Consider the following 13,519-nt stretch of genomic DNA (forward strand, 5'->3'; position numbering starts at 1 on the left):
AGACCCCGCTTTGCATCAAATGTAACTGGCCACGCCAGTCGACTGGGGGTCGAATGTAACGGTAAACAGGTCGGTGAGATTGCGGGATTAGATACTGACTATCAGCAAACCGCCTCCGCTATCTTGACGCACAGACCCCCGGCGTGCCTGCCAGTATTGACACGTCGAATGACAGGATGCCCCACAGCCACGTCGAAGGAGGATTGGAGGACTGCTGCACCCGCGTACATAAGCTAATGTTTATGCCGTTCAAATATGACAGCAGGATTGCAAGCACAGGTGTTGCACCGCAATCTTGTAGTGATGTCGCCTTCACATCGCCCCCAGAATCCGCAAAAGTTGACTATCATCTTCTCGGTTATGGAGTTTAAGGACACATTAATTAAATTCTTATCCGCGCTGCTAGAGGCGATTGAGTCAAGACCAGACGATTTGTGTCCTTTACCTATCTGTCTTATTCTTGGCCCAGCCAACCGACATCCTGATCGAGTTCAGTCAGAGTCGGAGTTTGACCCAGCACACAAGCCGTATACAAACGTTTAAGATGCATGAGATGATACAACAGTAGTTAATGTTCCGTCTGAAGGGCGTAATACTGAATAGCTGCATCATCTCTGGTTCTGTTAATCTTCAAGTTGTTATGCTCTTGTTCGAAACAAGCTTATCTATCCTCTAGAGGGCCGCGTGACGGATGAGCAGCGCTAGTATTAGCTTTGTTGACAAATCTCGAGGTAAAAAAGGAGCTCCAGCGAGAGTTGGACACAGTAGCGGAACTCTCTGCCGATGCCAAGAGCACATCAGACCATGACGACGACGATATGGCCTCAATAGAACTTGAATCTGACAACGAGGGTCCAACAGCGATTTCAATGACATTGATGTGTGGAACACCAAACCTGATTTCGGCATGGATGATGTGCAGGATTCATCAAGATTCGTCGGGACCTTATTAGGATACTGCCTCAATCTACTTATATCCGTATGCCCGGACTGCTGGAGATCGGCAAGGACCAGTCTAGCCTACATGTAACTCCGAATGCTTCTGCCCTTGAGGTTCCGCGTTAAATACTTGCGCAACTTCTGGTGCTCTCTGTCGTTATCTTGGCCCGGACGCAACTCCGCCAGCACTTGATCTACCTTCGTGTCGATAAACATGTCAATGTCATGCCGAATCATAATCGAGTTCAGAGTGTGCTCATCTCGGATTGTGACAGAGTCCAAATTTCTTCTGAACAGGCTTCGAAGCTGGCTTTGAATGGTCGGATATGGTCTACTCGTGAAGATAAACTTCAAGGTGTCAGAGCTCAGTGTGGCTTTGCACGCCTCCTTGGGGTTAGAATCTGAGCGTGTCAGTAATACTGCGCATCAAAATATCGGGCTGCCACTCACTATAGTATCGATTGCCGAACTGGACCTCCTCCGCCTCGACAATATTGCGCTTGTATGCAATATTATCCATTGTATTTCAGCTAGCCCGTCGACCGCGCCTACTCCGTACAGTTATTTTCTCTGAGAAAAAGCGGTTGTCAGATTTTCCATGAGAGAGTCTTGGCATCAGCAACTTCATATCTGTAGGCCACCAGGACTGCAAGAGCTTTCATTACTCAAAGCCATTATAAACAGATTACTATCTGCAGCTCCAAGCCACCAATATATGAGGTTCAAAGATAGATTTAACAGACGGTTCTAAGGCATTGAGCAGTAAACGCTATATCTGGAACCACTCCCAAACCCATCGCATAGAGTTCTCCCACGTCTTTGCTCAGAATCTGCGGCAGGTCTCGGTGGCAAAGTTCTTAATTACGCATGGGGCGGATTTCCGCGCTCGGAATAGTCTCCGGGAGACGCCCTTTCACGCGGCAGCGCGGGGGTTTTTTAATGATCATGTACGCCGTGATGGGAGAAATGAGCAAGTGACAACTGCGAACAAGATCAGGCTTCAGGATGAGATGATGCGTGCTCTGCAGGAGGCTGCCGGGGAGGATACTACTATGTTGATGAGCCAACCAAATGCGGAGGGTAAAACTCTGCAGGACTTCCTGGAGGAGACGAGAAATCGGTGGTAGTGATGGGACTAGCGCATACTAGGCCCTAGAAGAGACAGAGGCAGAGGCAGAGGCAGAGGGCAGCCAGTAGGACCATAATTACAGTTCCAGAAGAATCTCTCATAAGGGTAGCTATCGTAGCACTTCTGACAAATTTTGAAACCATTGGAGTTTATGTTTACTACACCAACAAGGGTCCTTGCCATGCGTCGTTCGTTATAGTAAAAAACAATCACAAATGCTACGGGCCCCAGGCTATATGTTTACCAGTAATCACTACGATGAGCAACTGCCATAGCTCGAGTCGCAGTTAGCCGAAGAACAGGAGTCACTCCCCGATCCACTTTCAATCTGGTCAGCCAATCCCATTTTGCATGGATCTAGAGCTACCTTACCAGTATCCGTTCTGCCTGCAGCAATCTCCGAACTGAGATCCGAGGCAGGTTTGGCCACTATTGCTAGCGCCGGAGTCCATTAGCTGAGACATTGGAGCTCAAAGTTGCAGATAGGGTCGCACTAGTCGATGTGGCTGTCGATGTTAGGGTACTAGTACTAGAGCAGTCACCGTAGTTCACGTCACAATTACTGCCACAGTAATTGTTGGTTGAGCCGCTAAGACGGAGCAGAAACAGTCAGTTACCATAGGTCAAAGTGTACAACGGCATTTTGGCTCATGTGCCCATGTCTGTACCTTCATCACTGGGCAGCTGCGCCAGTGTCCGTACATATTATAAACGGGGTGTATTTGTCCATGTGCGTGCCCAGTGGCCGTCGGTTTTCGATGCCTGATTCGGTGGGGTTGTTTGTCGATAGAAGTTGTTTGGATTAGTAAAAATACAATGACATCTGAATTTTTCTCTGTTTAGCCAAGTGTATCTTCTCCCTATATTCTAGATCGTAAGAACGACTTCAGATATCGCCCCGTATGAAACGAAATAAGGACAAATACTACAGCAGGAAAATTGCAGTGTATTTCTTCTCCTCAATCTAAATGAGGTAAGGGCATTGAATTTCAAAGAGAGTGACACTAATCTCTCCAGTACCTAAGTGTTTCTACTTTGCAATCCTCGTTAACCCATATAATATGCCTTATTATTGATGGGAACAATTACTATTCTATCACTTTCGTTGTATTTTCCGGTGCGATTCGACTGATACTTCCTTGGCTACCGTGCTTGCTTAATTAACCAAAAATGCAGGAGCACCACAATGTTTTGTTTTCTTCATATATGATCTTCAGCTTGGCTAGTCTCACCTTCGTCCATGCCCAACTTATTCGAGCTTGGGTCATTTGCTTGAGGCCATGGCATATGCAAACAAGTACTTCTAAATTGTTTTGGCGAAGTCCGGACCTCAAAACTGCCAGGCGCCAACGAGCCTTGTGGGGAGCTTCCATTGGTTCAATGGGGCTACTTCTTGTTTTATTAGGCTTGACAATCCTTGCCTGTATAAAAGCCAACCTGCAGACTCGGCTTGTGACGGTACGCGCCCTGACTACTCCATCATCATACGCTACTTACATGCTGCATAGCTCCGAATTGCTACAATAAGCCTAAGAAAGGCGGCAGTTTCATTCTACCTTTTCCGAGCCCCGAAACGCAGTATGGACGTCTTACTTTCGCATGGACACGTTCAACAATAAGTACAGAATATAGAGTAGCGTCCGAAAGACCACAGCAAAGGATACATCTGTGTCACAAAAGAGAAATTCAAGGCTATCATCACTTATTAAAATGCAGTGAAGAGATAGGAGAGTCAATCTGCTCACATTTTTTAACTTTGAGGCTGCCTCTTAATCTTGGTAAAATACCTGGAACACATGTCTCATGTGCTTATGCCTTCACGGGCGCGGCCGTCCGGGTCGTATGCATCTCCATCTATTGGACACACACCCCGTACCCCGCTCTGGTCAGCGTTGCTCGAAAGTTAGTTATTTTGCCCAAGGACCCCCTGTCCGTAAAGTGCGACACATCTATCCATACTTTTTTCCCTTTAAATTCTCTGCACAAACCCAGTAAATGACGGTCAGTGACAGGGTTCCCCTCTTCAACTAAATAGATTTTGATGCACTCAACCGCAGGTATGCTGCGCTTTCAAGCCCTGATTCCGGTCTTCAATGAATGATATTGCGCAGTGGTCCGCGAAGGAAAGATACGAGTTCATCCACACCCAAAATGGTGAATGTGGCATGCATGAGTTCCCACCAGAGACGGATGGACACAGGCTAGTGCACAAGTTATCACAGCGCTAAGGAGATTTCCAAGCACGAATTCTGGGAGCGAAAAGATTCCCCGGAACAAGTAAATGACTCCTGTGGAGCCTGGGGAATCTAGGAACGCCAATTGCGACTCCAGGAGAAACCAGGGACCCAGGATCACTCCTTGTCTTATCAGGAACTTGCAACGTAGAGCTCCTTGAGGTGTACAAGTACTTCCGGAAATCGGTGTCACCTTCGACATTCTTCAATTAATTATCAGCCCCCAATGCCAAGACAATAGTAATCCCGGATTGTAAGTACAGTGGTGTTTCATAAGTATTTGACCTCCGATACGTGGGGTCCAATTTTAGGCTGACCGCCGTTTTAGACCGCCTACTATATCTGAAGCTATTAAATATGAGGGCATACTAGCTATTGAAATTGAATGAAATTCCGAGGTTTCTGCTTAGCAGTATTTAAAAGTAGGTCCTAGTCCGAAGTATCGGAGATCAAATATTGTACTTATGAAACACCGCTGTAACAAGTATCGGACTATACTGGTAATATACATAACAAACATCTTGGCACGTCGATGCCCCACCCCACCCTATCCCTCGGTACGGGCATCCATATAGCCTGCTCCGCTCGGCTTTTAAGTTCCTTCTTCATCTCCCCGACTTGACCGCGAAATATTTTCATCCAGTGAACACTCAAGTTATCTTACATTTCGTCCAAGTGATCGCTACCTCATTCATCACGTCTGGTATTGCCAGGTTCCTATATTCACTGTCTTCTAGGCTCCAAGGGAGTCACAACACATACTCGTCGCTCCACGCAGCCACCCGACTTACGGCGTCAACAAGAACCAAACCGTCACCGAGGGCTGCGGCTCATTCATTCTTTATTGCATCCTAGCTGCTTCTTCCATCTCTCGAAGAGGATATTCGCACTGTCGAGTAGCGAATCCGTATTCTGATAGCTATGAATTCGAACAGAAAAACGACACATACTATTCCATCCGGTAAAACCTTTATCCCCGAGAGCCCCGACATCAGAGATGTAGCTGCCTATCCAAGCCCTCCAAATTCGCCGCGTGAAAGAGAAGGTGTTCCTCTTACTACCTGTGAAGATTTTGGTCAAAAGCTAGGCTCCTCTACAGCCGTCTTGTCGGCGAGCGCGGTCAATCCCACCAACTCCCTGAACCATGTCACTCGTTCGAGCACTCCAGATGCAGATCCGAGAGATGAAACAGTACTGCCAGAAGCATCAAACTTGAAAAGTCTCTTTGGTATTGACGACTGGCGGTGTGGTGGCCTCACAAAAGATCAGACGCCATGCAGTCGCCCCGTAGCAAACAAGCTTCGTGACCGTATTGAGAATCACATTGATTCAATGATTGTGCGTCATCCGTCATCCCCTCAATTTCAACTTGACTTGGAGAAGCTGGTCGATCTTATGCATTGCCGCCAGCACAGACGCGGTTACGTAAAACAGATGCGGCTGGATACATGGACAGACTCCTTACCTTCTGGACCTGGCCGGGCCCCACATGGCACATCAATCGAAAGAAAAATTGGACTTTGCTTTGGTCGAATTAGTACTCAGTGCATGGGAACTACTGGGGAAAACAAGCGCTGCAATAAACCTATTGGAGGGCAAAAGGCTCAAAATTGCACCAAGACAATCAAGAAAATTACCAACGCCGACGTCTACTTAAACAAGATAAGTTTGGACTACTTCCTTCGAGTTCTTTCGACAAATATGAAATGTCATCTTCATACGAAGCAGAGCTCATTGAAAGAGCTGGCATCGTGGAAGGAAAGGATTGAGGACGTCCTTGAAAGGGCAAGCTCGGTTCCTGAGCCATTAAAGGAAAGCAACACCACAGTTGATCCCCAAAGACAGGTGTTAATCAAAAGCTCTCCGGCAACTCGCAAATTTTTCACTGAACAAAAGCATATACTATCCCCGGCAGGTTTGGAAGGATATTCAAAGCCATACTCTATATCTGTCGGTTCCGTCAAGGATCTGGTTACATATTGGTTGGACCAGTACGATACGACACCTTTCGACATCGTCGAAAGAAGTGATAGGCCTGATGATCATAGGGCTTCATATGATGGTGTACGAAGCCAGATGAAAAAGCAGTTGAGCGCAACTGATCAAAAAAATGGCTACCTTTACATCTATGAAGTTGAAGGAAATAAAGGTTTTCTCAAGATTGGGTACACCACGCGCACTATTGAAAAGCGCCACGAGGAGTGGTGCTTTGACTGCAACCGAAAATCAAACCCTTTGTTCCCAATACCTGGGGTCAATGCGGCGCTCGTTCCGAACGCCCGCCGTGTTGAGAAATTATGTCACGCGGAGTTGAAGCATCGCCAAGTGATTATCTATTGTCAGGGCTGTTTAAAAACACACGAAGAATGGTTTGAGATGTCACCCACGAAGGCCATGGCAGTGATTGAGAAATGGTCTGCGTGGATGAAAAAAGGGCCGTACGAACCCGATCGGTTATTGCTTAAGCAAGTGGAGGCACGGAAAGCTTCTGATATGGACAAGTACATGGATGCTTTATAGATAGTTACTTCCGCACGAACCCCAGTCAAGCCGTATTTTCCCGCTTGAACAGAAAGTAAATGACTCGATACAGTAGGACTCCATGGAACCCCGTAGGATATTCTTTGCAAACAGCCCAAACATAGAAGAACTGGCGCGGGAAAGCAAGATCGCTGTCGCCTGACAACTTCAACCACGTCTATACGCGACCCTCATTATATACGTGCCGCACTCATTTCATGTTCACTATGGCTCTTATGAAGACCAAAGACGTGACTATTCACAGCGTGTTCCTCGTGTATAGGAAACTGCTAATATGTCCCGCATTTCATGCGGCGCCTTATGAGGAAGCACCATGTTCTCTCCACAAAACTTCGATCGAAAACATGTTGCACTGTTTTGATTAGATTAATTCCGGAAGTTTCAACCCCAAAGATCATAAGAACATGCAATCCTCGCGTTCTGGAACACTTCGACAAACTTTGACGATACTTAGTTATGTTGAAGGTTGTACGTGGGATGCCGGATTTCTCTCCACATGGCGCTTCGCGGCATGGTTGCCTGAACTTTGTTTGTCAGCTCGGACAAGCTTTTCGAAGCATTTTGGGGCAGGGGGCCCATGCACTAGGCATGTTGTTGATACTACATGAATAGTTTAACCGAAGCAGCTTTGGTAGCCTATTCATTAGGGGTGTGTACGTTCTAGCTGGAATTGACTTTTGGGGCGGGATTTGACTTCTGTCTTCGTGGTAGACAAACACCGAACTCAGCCGCCGATTTACGGTGGCATGGTTGAGACAACGGAGAGTGAAGTCGATAATCTGGCGATTCTCGGCATTTTCTTGATTCCACGTTGGTTTTTCCCTCCCCTGAACCACAGCGAAAACATAGCGGGCGTGGATTTTGGCCTGAATGTGGAATCTGCGCAGCTGGATCCTTGGGCTACTCCGACGTGTCCCTCAACAACCGAGCCAGATGAATTGATCGCGTTAAATGCAACCTTTTCTGCTTTCCAATTCTTTGGAACTAGCTTCAATTGTCATTTAGGGAGTCTATCCCCACTTCTGATGTGACTTCAGCCACTCTACTATCGCAACCCCTAGCCAACAGCTGCGGTACATGAGCCCGCAACTCTGCGGAGATACAGGACATCACCATTTTCTATCCGCCCGAGTCGGCTTCCACTGGAATGGCCACAAAAGATGGCTGCACTGTGAAATTGGTGGGGGCGACATCTGTCCGGGAAATATCGACACCTCAGCATCGTCGCACTGGCTGACAAACAAGATCGTGCAAGAATCGGTTGAATCTTGAACTTTGGATTAGTTGAGTCGAACAAGCGACCTCCTATTGGATGTTCATAACTCGCTCTTCCAGCTGTCCGTGCATTTCCTCTTCTCCAGGGAGCCCCACCCCACCCCACCCCTTCCTTCCCAAAAACCACCCAATAAGTGGTAGGCAGGGCTGAGGAAGAACAGATTCGATTGAGGTGGGGTTTGAATTAAAGCTATGAATATAATGGACCCTCCGATTTCAAATTTACAGGAGATCAAACCAATAAAGCAAAGAACGACTAAATGTTTTTCGTCCCTCTTTACTCCATTACTGTCCACCTTTCCTAAATCCCTTTCTGCGCAGGTACTGACAAGGAGAGAGGCGGATCAGAGGGTGAAAACTGTCTTTGGACAATTTGCTGAATCAATGAACCAAGTGGAGCTTTGGACAGGTGAAAGACACTCTAGCACAACTGCATTCATAATGTGGGCTGACCAAGCATAGACTATCGGTTTGCGGTTGCGACGAACATGGGCTTTGTGGACAAGGTTTGCTTGAAAGAGTAGTCATATTGGAAATCCTGTAGCTAAGGGGACTCGGACGACCAAACGATTCCTTTTGCCTTGTTTGGACGTGTGCCCAAGCTGCAAAGCTTGATGTTGCAATTGAGAACCAGGATTTGCCAATGTGACTCGACATGTCTTCTACTCTATATATCCCAAACCCCGATGGCGCTGATGCGAGACCTTATGGCGTGGTATGACAATCAATATGCAGCCACTTTTGTCTTCGTAAAATAGCTGAAGATCAAGGCGGCCTGCTTCAAATTGTTCGAAGATGGTGTTCTACCTACTTACAGTATTGTACGTCCAATCCAATTCTTGACTATTCTTAGACGTTGCCCATAGACGTGTGCCGGAAAGTGTGTTCGACGCAGCAACCTAAGGTCAGCTTAATCCGCCGAATCCAGCCCTGGAGGCCTAGGCCTCACCTTGGCTCTAGTTCTTTGGGTTTCCTGCTCCAAGTGTCGCCACACCGTGGCATCGAGGAGCAAATGATCTAGCACGTGAGTTCCTGCAATATTAATCGAAATTCGAACTTCTAGTGGTGGCGTTAATCTACAACACCACTGTACTACTGTGTGAGTTTGGTCTCGGTGAAGGTTTCTAGATGCCGACTCCCAATCGTTAGATTACTGTTCCCCTGTTTGACGCCGCATGTAAATCTCCCTCTGTCCGCGGAGAAATTTTCGCTGATCAATTAGACTAGATCCACGCCCTCATGCAGGATCACAAGGCATGTTTAATGCAGAGCGAATGTTCAATGAGACGTTTCGACGGCGAAGACATCTTTGTTGCGTGGTAACGAGCCATCAAGACCCACGGAGTGCAGGGGCGGAAGGACTTTCTCCCGAAATTAAAAAAAGTCTCCGTCCGACTTTCATAGTTCCTTTCGCCGTTAGTGCCACGACCTCGCATGGCTTGAGGGGTCTAGTACCCCTTGATTGGCCCACGATTGGTTGGAAATTCATAGAAATTAACCAGGGTAATGTAACAGGGGTATTTGACAGCACATGCTGGAACTTGCTAGTTGGTTTGAGAGGGAAGACAAAAGCTTAAGTTTAATTAAACTTTAAAAAACGCGGCCAGTCGTTGGCAGTGGAGCATCAGGTCGTGGATTTCTCGAACAATAAGAAAAGTATAAGGCCTGCTTTTTGATCTTTCTGTGAAGTCAGTTCTCCAGGCTGGCTCTCTTCAAGTCTCTCTCTCTACTTGCTTCTCTGTCGTCATGCGGTGGTCTCAATCGCTGCTCTGGTTGTGTGCCGCGTCCACGGTGGCCGCTCAGTCCACTGAGGGCATTTACAATCTCGTCCAGCGTCGACTGCCGAACCATGCTGACAGTTTTCGTTTCACACTAGTAAATGCTACCCAAGCTGCGAACAGCTACGACCAGTATGTCGTGAGCACCGCTGCCAACGGCACAGTTCTTGTGCAGGGTAGCTCACTCAGTGCATTGTCTTCAGGGTATTCATAACCCCTTGTCGTCATCCTTATTCCTATCCATGCTGATCTGAATCAATAGCCTCCATCGCTATCTCACCGCTGTTGCCCACGTTGATATCTACTGGTACATTGGCAGTCGCCTGGACCTTGCGCCCGCCAAGCTGCCTCAACTTGCTAGTCCCATCAGTGGCTCTAGCACTGTACCGTGGCGTTATCACTTCAACACTGGTTGGATTCCCACCGCAACTGTGCCGCATTGTTCTCTGGCTAACATTTGCTAGTAACATTCTCCTACACTGCTGCTTTCTGGTCATGGGAAGACTGGCAGTTGCAACTAGACTGGCTTGCCCTCCGCGGCGTGAACCTGCCCCTAGCCTGGGTGGGCTTCGAGAAAATCATGGTTGAGGTCTTTCGCGAAATCGGTCTCACGGACGCGGAGATTGCAACTTTTCTAAGTGGGCCGGCGTTCCAGGCATGGAACCGATTCGGCAATATCCAGGGTTCCTGGGGTGGAGACTTGCCCCAGCAATGGATTGATGATCAATTTGCCTTGCAGAAACAGATCGTGCAACGTATGGTGGAGCTAGGGATGACTCCGGTGCTGCCCGCATTTACCGGCTTTGTTCCCAATAACATCACCCGTGTCATGCCTAATGCGAGCGTGGTGCGAGGCTCCCAATGGTCGGAGTTTCCCATTCAATACACCAATGACTTGTTCCTCGAACCATTTGACAGCCACTATGCAGAGATCCAGCGTATCTTCATCCACAAGCAACAGGCTGCCTACGGCAACGTGAGCCATATCTACACGCTGGATCAATACAACGAGAACGACCCCTACTCTGGTGACCTGAGCTATCTACGCAATGTCACTCGTAACACCTGGCGCAGTTTGAAAGCGGCTGATCCCCAGGCTATCTGGATGATGCAGGGTTGGCTCTTCTATTCCGACTCGGCCTTCTGGACCGATCAGCGGATTGAGGCCTATCTCTCAGGTGTCGAGCATAACCAGGACATGCTAATTCTAGACCTATACTCGGAATCAGCCCCAGTATGGCAACAGACGAACTCCTACTATGGCAAGCCTTGGATTTGGTGTATGTTGCACGACTACGGTGGCAACATGGGCTTATACGGGCAGATCATGAATATCACTCAGAACGTGACCGACGCGCGTCTCCACTCGCCATCCATGGTCGGTTACGGTCTAAGCATGGAGGGTCAGGAGGGCAACGAGGTAGTGTACGACCTGTTCCTTGACCAGGCGTGGTCGACAACTCCATTAGACACGCATGAGTACTTCCATCAGTGGGTCACTAGCCGGTATGCGGGCCTCAAATTGATTCCGGGGGAGCTATATGAGGCCTGGGACCTAATACGCACCACTGTGTACAACAACACTGACCTGGCGTCCGCCATCGCTGTGAGTAAGTCTATCTTCGAGCTTCGGCCTAACACCGAGGGACTTGTTGGGATCACCGGCCACCATCCTACCACCATTAACTACGACCCATCGGTGCTCGTGCACGCGTGGCAGTTGATGCACCAAGCCGCCCACACAGAACCACAACTCTGGACCAACCCAGCCTATGAATACGACATGGTCGATGTTACGCGCCAGGTCATGGCCAATGCGTTCATTCCGTTGTACATGAATCTAGTGTCTACCTACTACGGCTCGAATTCCTCCTCAAGCGTCTTAACGGACGAGGGCGCAAAGCTCGTCCACCTGCTGAAGGATCTAGATACCGTCCTTCTCACAAACCCCCACTTCTGTCTCTCGACATGGATCGACGCTGCTCGGTCTTGGTCCGGCGGTAACCAGAGCTTATCCTCTTATCTTGAGTATAATGCGCGCAATCAGATCACGCTCTGGGGACCCCAGGGCCATATTAATGATTACGCCTCGAAGTCCTGGGCCGGTTTGGTGTCCACGTACTACGTGCCCCGCTGGGAGATGTTCGTGCAGTATCTGAATTCAACCCCGCCTGCATTGTACAATGTCACGGAGTGGGACGCGCAACTGTTAGATTTTGGGCTTCGGTGGCAGGAACAGACGTGGAAAGCTCCCAAGCCTTCGGGAGATGCAACGAATCTCCAGAAGGCGTTGGCATATGTGCGTGCCCAGTGGCCGTCGGTTTTTGACGCCTGATTCGGTGGGGTTGTTTGTTGATAGGAGTTGTTTGGATTAGTAAAAATACAATGACATCTTATTTTTTTCTCTGTTTAGCCAAGTGTATCTTCTCCCTATCATCTAGATCGTAACAGCGACTTCAGCTATCGCCCCGTATGAACGAGATAAGGACGAGTGTACTTTAACAACAATTTGAAATAACACTTCAAAATACTCTAGTCAGACCATCCCACGGTGTCACGATTTGGAGCCGCACATTCTAAAGCTGATCTATTCCCGAGTAAACTGTCACAGGTGAGGGTCACGTGAAAGAGTGAGAAAACTGTAGTCATTGTGAAGATATCATTTTCCCCAGCCCTGCGATTATCAGGCTATAGCAGATGCTGGGCACGAATAAATGAGTGCCTGTTCGGTCCTAGGCTGGCATTACGATTGCAGCAAATTGATTTGCAAACCGTACAGCATGCCCTAGGTGGAATAATGTGAATTATACCACTGGGCCAACAACAGGTGTGGATATTCAATTACAAAATTCGTTGCGCGGAAGCATGGCACGTCTATTATTTTCGGGAGGCTAGGCAAATCACTCATGCCTTTTACTACAGGGGTCCGAATATTTTGTGCCAATCCTTGTCCCCCGAAACACGAATACCATTACTGGTAATCCTTGATTGTAGGAGTAGCTTACAGTCGCCTGAAAACGCTATCGTGGCGCGCGACCTCTTTAAGCCAGATCAGAGATGCAATACAGACTATTTGTGAGCCGGTAGAACGCAGCAACCACACACATCTTCGTGATTAATGTGCAGTAGACCCGCATCAAATTTTCGAGCAAATAGCTTGCGCAAAGCCTTCATTGGCGTCCCCCAATCCGCACAAAGTTTTTGATACCACGTACTCCAGTTGATCAGGCGCAATGCCAGGATATCTTGCTATCTCCCTCCCATCCATAAAAACTAGCATCATCTCTTCCTTAACATCGGCAACCAAGGATATAGCAGGGTTTTCCTTCAAGTTAATAGTGACTATGCTTAGCATTTCAGTAGGTATTGCGGTAGTTATGTGCGTGTAGGTCGCTTCCACAACAGATCCAGGTGGAACGTTGGAACCGCTAAAGCACAATATGGTGTACTTTTTGCATTTGACCAACTCGTGGAACTCGTCGATTCTGCATCAATAGTTAGTATAGATAATCTGCGACCACATGCCCTAGACATAGGTGAGAGCCTACCCGCCGTTGCCTAACTTACGTTTTGATGGATTCCATATCGATATTCATATTGGTCGTATAGTTAATCTTGTGTTG

The 13,519-nt window shown here is 48.0% G+C and overlaps 4 protein-coding genes across 4 annotated transcripts; 2 read left to right on the forward strand and 2 right to left on the reverse strand.

Annotated features, from left to right (window-relative positions):
- Nucleotides 1-1,020: 1,020 nt before the first annotated feature.
- On the reverse strand, nucleotides 1,021-1,459 carry N7446_012350 (uncharacterized protein; the record flags this gene model as incomplete). The annotated part of the gene is made up of 2 exons (XM_058521092.1): nucleotides 1,021-1,340; nucleotides 1,390-1,459. 2 exons carry the CDS (start codon nucleotides 1,457-1,459, stop codon nucleotides 1,021-1,023), a joined length of 390 nt encoding a protein of 129 aa, XP_058366458.1.
- Nucleotides 1,460-5,223: 3,764 nt separating this feature from the next.
- N7446_012351 (GIY-YIG nuclease family protein) lies at nucleotides 5,224-6,822 on the forward strand (the record flags this gene model as incomplete). Its single annotated transcript, XM_058521093.1, has 1 exon — nucleotides 5,224-6,822. One exon carries the CDS (start codon nucleotides 5,224-5,226, stop codon nucleotides 6,820-6,822), a length of 1,599 nt encoding a protein of 532 aa, XP_058366459.1.
- Nucleotides 6,823-9,864: 3,042 nt separating this feature from the next.
- On the forward strand, nucleotides 9,865-12,231 carry N7446_012352 (alpha-N-acetylglucosaminidase; the record flags this gene model as incomplete). Its single annotated transcript, XM_058521094.1, has 3 exons — nucleotides 9,865-10,100; nucleotides 10,159-10,307; nucleotides 10,361-12,231. 3 exons carry the CDS (start codon nucleotides 9,865-9,867, stop codon nucleotides 12,229-12,231), a joined length of 2,256 nt encoding a protein of 751 aa, XP_058366460.1.
- An 801-nt stretch (nucleotides 12,232-13,032) lies between these two features.
- Nucleotides 13,033-13,492, reverse strand: N7446_012353 (uncharacterized protein; the record flags this gene model as incomplete). Its single annotated transcript, XM_058521095.1, has 2 exons — nucleotides 13,033-13,381; nucleotides 13,464-13,492. 2 exons carry the CDS (start codon nucleotides 13,490-13,492, stop codon nucleotides 13,033-13,035), a joined length of 378 nt encoding a protein of 125 aa, XP_058366461.1.
- Nucleotides 13,493-13,519: the final 27 nt, after the last annotated feature.

This window comes from Penicillium canescens (genome assembly GCF_028828765.1).
Source record: "Penicillium canescens strain IBT 15451 chromosome Unknown utg000010l_segment0_segment0, whole genome shotgun sequence".
NCBI classification, from domain to species: Eukaryota; Fungi; Ascomycota; class Eurotiomycetes; order Eurotiales; family Aspergillaceae; genus Penicillium; species Penicillium canescens.